The 8,667-nt window shown below is 47.1% G+C and overlaps 1 protein-coding gene across 1 annotated transcript; it reads left to right on the top strand.

Moving 5' to 3' along the window:
• Window positions 1-710: 710 nt before the first annotated feature.
• ngrn (neugrin, neurite outgrowth associated) lies at window positions 711-5,134 on the top strand. The gene is made up of 3 exons (XM_070864104.1): window positions 711-878; window positions 2,243-2,353; window positions 3,422-5,134. The coding sequence occupies exons 1-3, from the start codon at window positions 721-723 to the stop codon at window positions 4,092-4,094; spliced, it is 942 nt and encodes a 313-aa protein (XP_070720205.1). The 5' UTR covers window positions 711-720; the 3' UTR covers window positions 4,095-5,134.
• Window positions 5,135-8,667: the final 3,533 nt, after the last annotated feature.

Raw genomic sequence — 8,667 nt, forward strand, 5'->3', positions numbered from 1 at the left:
CTTCGAGAAGTGGAATGGAATCTTTAAGGTCAACCTGAACCACTGTAACAGACACACACTTTAACACCTCATTTGAAAGACACATCCAACAACACAACCAAATTATAGACTTAAACCCACATTCTTTTGAGTGAGAGTTGTACTAATTGAGGCAAAATAAAACGTTGAGATTATTAAAATGCGATTTATTATTTTTGACAAGGTGTTTTAGATCCAAAATGTATTAAAATCATTTATTTAATTTTGGGGGTTAAAAGGGGAAGCCCCAATGCATCACATGGTGTTGTACTGCCCAGATTTATGTCTGGTTGGTGCGGAAGTTCACAGCCAGGGGAGCAGTTGGGTGAGGTGTGAAAATTAGCTTCAATGCCCATGGGTTTGGCGGAAATCAGCCGGTGTCCCGCTGGAAAATGGGTGAGGACATAATGAGCTTTGGCTGTGACAACCCCCATGGTCAAATATCCTGGACACTGGTGACAAATGGCTACTTGGCTGAGAGAACCGGCCCCCCCCCACACCCGGGCAGCAAGAAGCAGCACCTCCCGGCGAGGGAGAGGGAAGTTTATAGGCGGTAAATAAATTATCCGGCAGAGTGAGGACTGACGTGGCCGAGGAGCCAGAGCAGATTGTGTGAGTGGGAACCGATTGAGCGGCGGAACCAGTGTGCGGCGGAACTCGGGTTCCCTGGGGACTGCAGAGGCGGCGGCTTCCGGAACAAGGATGCAGGCGGCCTGGCGCAGGCTCCGGGCTCTCGGGGCTCCGGCCCTCGCTCTCCGGCCTCTCGGGGTCCCGATTGCCGGGGCTCGGGCGGTGTCCGACTCTCCGCGGGGCCCGGGCCGGGATTGGGAGCCCGAGGCTGAGCAGGAGGAAATAATCAGGTTAAAGATCGTCACCTAAATCCGTCATCATTAAACTCTCGTCAGTCAGTGGGCAGCACCCTCGCCTCTGGGTCAGAAGGTCGTGGGGTCAAGTCCCACTCCAGGGACCTGAGCACAAAAATCTACACTGACACTCCCAGTGCAGTGCTGAGGGAGCGCCGCACTGTCGGAGGGGCAGTGCTGAGGGAGCGCCGCACTGTCGGAGGGGCAGCACTGAGGGAGCGCCGCACTGTCGGAGGGGCAGTGCTGAGGGAGCGCCGCACTGTCGGAGGGGCGGTGCTGAGGGAGCGCCGCACTGTCGGAGGGGCAGTGCTGAGGGAGTGCCGCACTGTCGGAGGGGCAGTGCTGAGGGAGCGCCGCACTGTCGGAGGTGCTGTCTTTCGGATGAGACGTTAAACCGAGGCCCCGTCTGCTCTCTCGGGTGGATGTAAAAGATCCCACGGCCACTATTTCGAACAAGAGCAGCGGAGTTCTCCCCGGTGTCCTGGGGCCAATATTTATCCCTTGACCAAAATCACTAAAAACAGATTATCTAGGTCATTATCACATTGCTGTGTGTGGGAGCTTGCTGTGCGCAAATTGGTTGCCGCGTTTCCCCACATTACAACAGTGACTACACTTCAAAAGTACTTCATTGGCTGTAAAGCGCTTTGGGACGTCCGGTGGTCGTGAAAGACACCCTAGAAATGCAAATCTGTCTTTTCAGTCAACTCACAGTAACTAGCGCGTCATTAGTTAATTCATGGTAACTACTGTAAGAACTTGTAACCATAGGATTTTCATTAAAATATTAATACAAATCAGTAATAACTTAATGTAGCTAATTAATATAGCAATGGTAGTAATTAAATTAACTGCAAACCAATAATAGCTAATTAGTAACTAATACATTCATATTAACGAATGAAAACCAAAACAGTGGTAACTAGATACATGATTAATTACAATATATTAATGTTAAACATGCACTAAACAATATCATCCAATAGTAATGTTACTTTATGAATGTGTTGATGTGTGTGATATTCTCGCTCTCTGGGTACAGTGATTGTGGTTGTGTCCAGTGTTACAAAGACTTTGTGGCAAATGTGGACAAAAATCCACAATTGTACTTTTACATAATCCCATTTCTTGATGACCTGAAAATGTCCCTTGTATTCCATAAACCAAGTAGCTCATTCCAAAGTGACACACGTTTTAAAAAAAAAACCCAAACAAAACAGTATTAACTAATGGTAATTATAATCGAGTAAACAATCTCTACTGACTGAACAGTTAGTTTGTAATATTCACTAAAGGTGCTTTTTGAATTGACGAGTAAATTTCAGAAAATATTACTCTGCATTTTCCATCTCAATTTGCAGAGCTGAGAAGAGGAAGCTGAAAGCCATTAAGTTTCAGAGAATGAAGGCAGAGTTTAATCCTTCTGGGCCCCCCCCACGGACTCTGACGTCACAGGCACTGCAGCAAATCAGGTAAAAGTTAAACCCGGGGCTGTTCAATGTGAGGCAGCTGGTGTTTGTCACTTCCTCCTGCTCCTATTTCTTATGTTCCCGATGGTTAAGGTAAGTAAAGACGCTGCCCACTGTAGCAACGAGTAGCACAGGCCCAGAATGTTCTGCGTTCAATCCCCGGTCTGTGTTGAGTCAGTTGAGGAGCTATAATTGGTCCCAGTGCCCGTGGCCAAGAAGAGAAGGGGGAAAAAAATCAGCAAGGGTTTATGCGGACGTCGGCTATTGGTTCAAACAGGCTTGGCTGCGATGCCCTCCGAGGATGAATAGCCGGGCATGAAGAGTGAGCGGACAGACGGGGCCTCGGTTTAATGTCTCATCTGCACTGCACTGGTGTGTTGGCCTGGATTATGGGCTCAAGTCCCTGGAGTGTTGCTTGAACCCACGACGCAGATTTACCAGAACGATACCGGGCCTTAAAGGATTAAATTATGAGGACGGGTTGCGTGGACGAGGTTTATATTCCCTCGAGTACAGGAGACTGAGGGGGTATCCGATTGAGGTGTTTGAAATGTTAACAGGATTTGATAGGCTAGTTAGAGAGAAACCATCCTCTGGTGGGGGAATCAAGAACGAGGGGACATAGCCTTAAAATTAGAGGCAGGCTATTCGGGGGCAAAATCAGGAAGCAGAAAGGATAATGAAAGCCTGGAATTCTCGTCCCCAAAAGGCTGTGGATGCTGGGAGACAAATGAAGCTTTCAAGACTGAGATCGATAGATTTTTGTTGGGTAAGGGTGTCGAGGGATATGGGGCAAAGGCAGGTAAATGGAGTTGAGGTACAGTTCAACCGTGATCTAATTGAATGACGGAACTGGATCGAGAGGCTGACTGGTCTGTTCCTACATCCCTTATTTGCCGACGTAACAAAAATCACGGCACTTCAAAAGTAACGAATTGTGCATAAAAGATCTTTGGGGTGTTGCTGCGGGATGTAATAAATTCATTCACTTGTTTCTGTATAGGCTCCTCTTCTCTAATACGCATCGCTAGATCTCAAACGGTGTCAAATCTGATTTCTAATATGTTTCAGGTTTTTAAAGGCGAAGTTTCCAGAAGAGTGGAGCGTGCCAGAGTTGGCGGAAGGATTTTCGGTGAGCGAGGATGTTATCCAGAGAGTACTGAGGAGTAAATTTACTCCTTCGTTGCAGAGAAAGATGAAGCAAGACGCCAACGTTGAGGCACTGACACTGACGCGCTCTCACAGAGCAAAGAGACCGACTGTCAATTTACCGAGCATCAAGGCGCTGGATCAGGTGCAGGTCAAACCTAAATCGATCCCAGATCTCGCACCCTTGCCCAGACTCTCTCCGGGGACAGTCACGTCTGTGACACATTCTGACTTGTACGGCAGCACCCAGAAACCCACTGAAAAGGGGAGGGGCAGGGTGGATCCTGTCCAACAGAGACCCTGCCCCGAGCTCATTGTTCACGGCGGTCCTGGTGTGACGACGGGCAGGACTGGGAGGAAGGTGGCTAGCCCCAAGGAGAAGGGCGAGTACGAGGAAGCCTGCGACCCATCTGACTGGGAGCAATTACCAGCTATTCAAGGGACCGATGAGGAATGGGAGAAACTCGCCGAAAGTGAGGTTGAAAACCAAATAAAAGTTGTACAGAAGGGATTGGAGTTTTATGACCAAGACGGAAATTTTCTTTATAGAATTAATAACACGGACTCCTTTAATAATCCTAAACAGGAAGCCTAGCTGGTACAATTGAGTCACTTGTGAAAGAACTTGCATTTATATTGTGCCATTTATTACCTCAATGTCCCAAAGACAATGAAGTACTTTTTGATGGGTAGTCACTGTTGTAATGAAGGAAACACGGAAGTCAATTTGCGCACAGCAAGTTCCCACAACAGTAAAGTGATAATGATCAGATAATCTGTTTTAGATGTTGATTGAGGGATATTGACCCAGGACACTAGGGAGCACTCTCCATCCCTTCGAAATAGTGCCATGTGTTCTTTGACATCCATCTGAGAGGGGCAGACGTGGCCTCGGTTTAATGTCTCATCCAAAAGACGGCACCTCCGACAGCGCGGCGCTCCCTCAGTACTGCCCCTCTGACAGTGCGGCGCTCCCTCGGTACTGCCCCTCCGACATTGCGGCGCTCCCTCGGTACTGCCCCTCCAACAGTGCGGAGCTCCCTCGGTACTGCCCCTCTGACAGCGCGGCGCTCCCTCAGTACTGCACCGGAGTGTCAGATTTTGTACTCCAGTCTCTGGAGTAGGATTTGAACCCACTACCTTCTGACTCAGAGACGAGAGTGCTGCCCACTGACACTCAAATGTTCCACTTTCTCCCCTCCTCTGGGTTACATTGTGTGACTGCCCGTTGCTCCTGGTGGCCATTCTCTGTGAATGAAGGCCAGCAATTCAACTGTGAGAAGCATCACCGCCAAGCCTGATCGGGACGGGGTTCTCTCCGCAGGGGTCAGCGGACGGTGATCAGGAGTGGGAGCCACTGTCACGCCAGCTGAGAGTTAACACAGCCTAGAGCAGGGGATTGAATTGTGTGGGTCAGGAAAGCCCATTCTGTTACGTTGGGCTGTGATTAGTGAAATCCTGGATGGCAATATTGTGCGCCGATGTCACTGGGAAGGGCTTCCTCCTGTTCTGTTGCATTTTGTAAAACTTTGGACATCATCTATTTCAATATTTAAAAGCATCTGACCTGTTTTCTGTGGATGTGCTGTTATATCGACAGTAATAAACTGAAATAAAGAACAATTGTTGCTGCTATTTTTAAGTAAACTGTGGAATCTTTTTTACTGCTTCAGTTTCTGGTTAGATACAGAGTAAAGCTCCCTCCATACTGTCCCATCAAACACTCCCAGGGTAGGTACAGCACGAGGTTAGATACAGAGTAAAGCTCCCTCTACACTGTCCCATCAAACACTCCCAGGGCAGGTACAGGGGGTTAGATACAGAGTAAAGCTCCCTCTACACTGTCCCATCAAACACTCCCAGGGCAGGTACAGCACGGGGTTAGATACAGAGTAAAGCTCCCTCTACACTGTCCCATCAAACACTTCCAGGGTAGGTACAGCACGAGGTTAGATACAGAGTAAAGCTCCCTCTACACTGTCCCATCAAACACTCCCAGGGTAGGTACAGCACGAGGTTAGATACAGAGTAAAGCTCCCTCTACACTGTCCCATCAAACACTCCCAGGGCAGGTACAGCACGGGGTTAGATACAGAGTAAAGCTCCCTCTACACTGTCCCATCAAACACTCCCAGGGCAGGTACAGGGGGTTAGATACAGAGTAAAGCTCCCTCTACACTGTCCCATCAAACACTCCCAGGGCAGATACAGCACGGGGTTAAATACAGAGTAAAGCTCCCTCTACACTCCCATCAAACACTCCCAGGGCAGGTACAGCACGGGGTTAGATACAGAGTATGCATTTTAAGTGGCGAGGGTTGGCAAGCTTGTCGATAATGTAGGGCATTATAGTTGATGATGTCCTCATGCATTTTCTAACAGTTCTCCAACTGGTACCATTGCCCATTGGGATATGGCATATTATTAAATGAATGGATCACATGCTACACAATTACATGGACCATCCTGTATCCGGTAGAAAGTGTTTCAGACTAATCCTGTCGTAGATTATTTGCAGTTAGGACTTGAAAATGTCGGACAGCAACACCCTCAACGTTGTTCCAGATTTGCCCTGTGCTAAATAATTTGCACAACAACAATCTACAATTTGTGTAATTCTGCTCAAACGTAGCTTCCCTTTGTTACAATTTCTGGTCATGACTTTCTGCCAAACTCTCAGTTTTGCCATTTTGCACGTACAGCAAGCAATTAGGAAGGCAAATGGCCTGTTGACCTTTATTGCAAGGGTGTTGGAGTCTGAGAGTAAGGAAGTCTTGCTACAATTGTATAGGGCTTTGGTGAGACCACACCTGGAGTACTGTGCACAGTTTTGGTCTCCCTATCTGAGGAAGGACCTACTTGCCTTGGAGGTGGTGCAACAAAGGTTCACGAGATTGATCCCTGGGATGAGAGGGCTGTCCTATAAGGAGAGATTGAGCCTATACTTTCTGGAGTTTAGAAGAATGAGAGATTATCTCAAGTAAGATTCTGAGGGGGATTGACTGGGTAGATGCTGAAAGGTTGTTTCCCCCGGGCTGGAGGGTCTAGAACCAGGGGTCACAGTCTCAGGATAAGTGGCCGGCCATTTAGGACTGAGATGAGGAATTTCTTCACTCAGAGAGTTGTGAATCTTTCGAATTCTCTGCCCCAGAGGGCTGTGAAGGCTGAATCGTTTAGTATGCTTGACTGAGATCGATAGATTTTTGGACTCTAGGGAAATCGAGGGATATGGGGATTGGGCGGGAAAGTGGAGTTGAGGTCGAAGATCAGCCACGATCTTATTGAATAGTGCAGCAGGCTCGAGGGGCTGAATGGCCGACTCCTGCTCCTATAATTTTTATGTCAACTCTCATGTTGCAGGCTCTGGTCACTAGTTGCCATTGTAGAGTGTTTCAGAAGTCTCTTTCCCAACTTCATTGTCATTTTATAAAATCTTTCACTATTCATCAAGGGCTGCAGACATCACCTATAGACAAGGTTAGGAGAAATATACTAGCAGTGGTGCAGAAGGGAGGGATTCAAATTCCTGGGACATTGGAACCAGTTCTGGGGGAGATGGGACCAGTACAAACTGGACGGTCTGCACCTGGGCAGGACCGGAACCAATGTCCTAGGGGGAGTGTTTGCTAGTGCTGTTGGGGAGGAGTTAAACTAACATGGCAGGGGGATGGGAACCTATGCAGGGAGACAGAGGGAAATAAAATGGAGGCAGAAGCAAACGATAGAAAGGAGAATAGTAAAAGTGGACGGCAGATAAACCCAAGGCAAAAAACAAAAAGGGCCACATTACAGCAAAATCCTAAAGGGGCAAAGTGTTTTAAAAAGACAAGCCTGAAGGCTCTGTGCCTCAATGTGAGAAGTATTCGGAATAAGGTGGACGAATTAACTGCGCAGACAGCAGTTAACGGATATGATGTAATTGGCATCACAGAGACATGGCTCTAGGGTGCCCAAGGCTGGGAACTCAACATCCAGGGGTATTCAACATTTAGGCAGAGAGGAAAAGGAGGCGGGGTGGCATTGCTGGTTAAAGAGGAAATTAATGCAATAGTAAGGAGGGACATTAGCCTGGATGATGTGGAATCGGTATGGGTGGAGCAGAATTCCAAAGGGTAGAAAACGCTACAGACCACCAAACAGTAGTAGTGAGGTTGGAGACAGCATCAAACAAGAAATACGGGATGTGTGCAATAAAGGTACAGCAGTTATCATGGGTGACTTTAATCTACATATTGATTGGGCAAATCAAACTGGTAGCAATGCGGTGGAAGAGGATTTCCTGGAGTGTATTAGGGATGGTTTTCTAGACCAATATGTTGAGGAACCAACTAGATAGCAGGCCATCCTAGACTGGGTGATGTGTAATGAGAAAGGACTAATTAGCAATCTTGTGTGAAGACCCTTGGGGAAGAGTGACCATAATATGGTAGAATTCTTTATTAAGATAGAGAGTGACACAGTTAATTTGGAAACTAGGGTCCTGAACTTAAGGAAAGGTAACTTCGACGGCATGAGGTGTGAATTGGCTAGAATAGAATGGCAGAGGATACTTAAAGGGTTGACGGTGGATGAGCAATGGCAAACATTTAAAGATCACATGGATGAACTTCAGCAATTGTACATCCCTGTCTGGAGTAAAAATAAAACGCGGAAGGTGGCTCAACCATGGCTAACAAAGGAAATTAAGGATAGTGTTAAAGCCAAGGAAGAGGCATATAAATTGGCTAGAAAAAGCAACAAACCTGAGGACTGGGAGAAATTTAGAATTCAACAGAGGAGGATTAAGAGTCTAATTAAGAGCGGGAAAATAGAGTACGAGAGGAAGTTTGCAGGGAACATAAAAACGGACTGCAAAAGCTTCTATAAATATGTGAAGAGAAAAAGATTAGTGAAGACAAACGTAGGTCACTTGCATTCGGATTCAGGTGAATTTATAATGGGGAACAAAGAAATGGCAGACCAATTGATCAATACTTTGGTTCTGTCTTCATGAAGGAAGACACAAATAACCTTCCGAATGTACTAGGGGACAGTGGGCCAAGTGAGAAGGAGGAACTGAAGGATATCCTTATTAGGCAGGAAATTGTGTTGGGGAAATTGATGGGATTGAAGGCCGATAAATCCCCGGGGCCTGATAGTCTGTATCCCAGAGTACTTAAGGAAGTGGC

Source organism: Pristiophorus japonicus, chromosome 21 (assembly GCF_044704955.1).
Source record: "Pristiophorus japonicus isolate sPriJap1 chromosome 21, sPriJap1.hap1, whole genome shotgun sequence".
Lineage (NCBI taxonomy): Eukaryota > Metazoa > Chordata > Chondrichthyes > Pristiophoridae > Pristiophorus > Pristiophorus japonicus.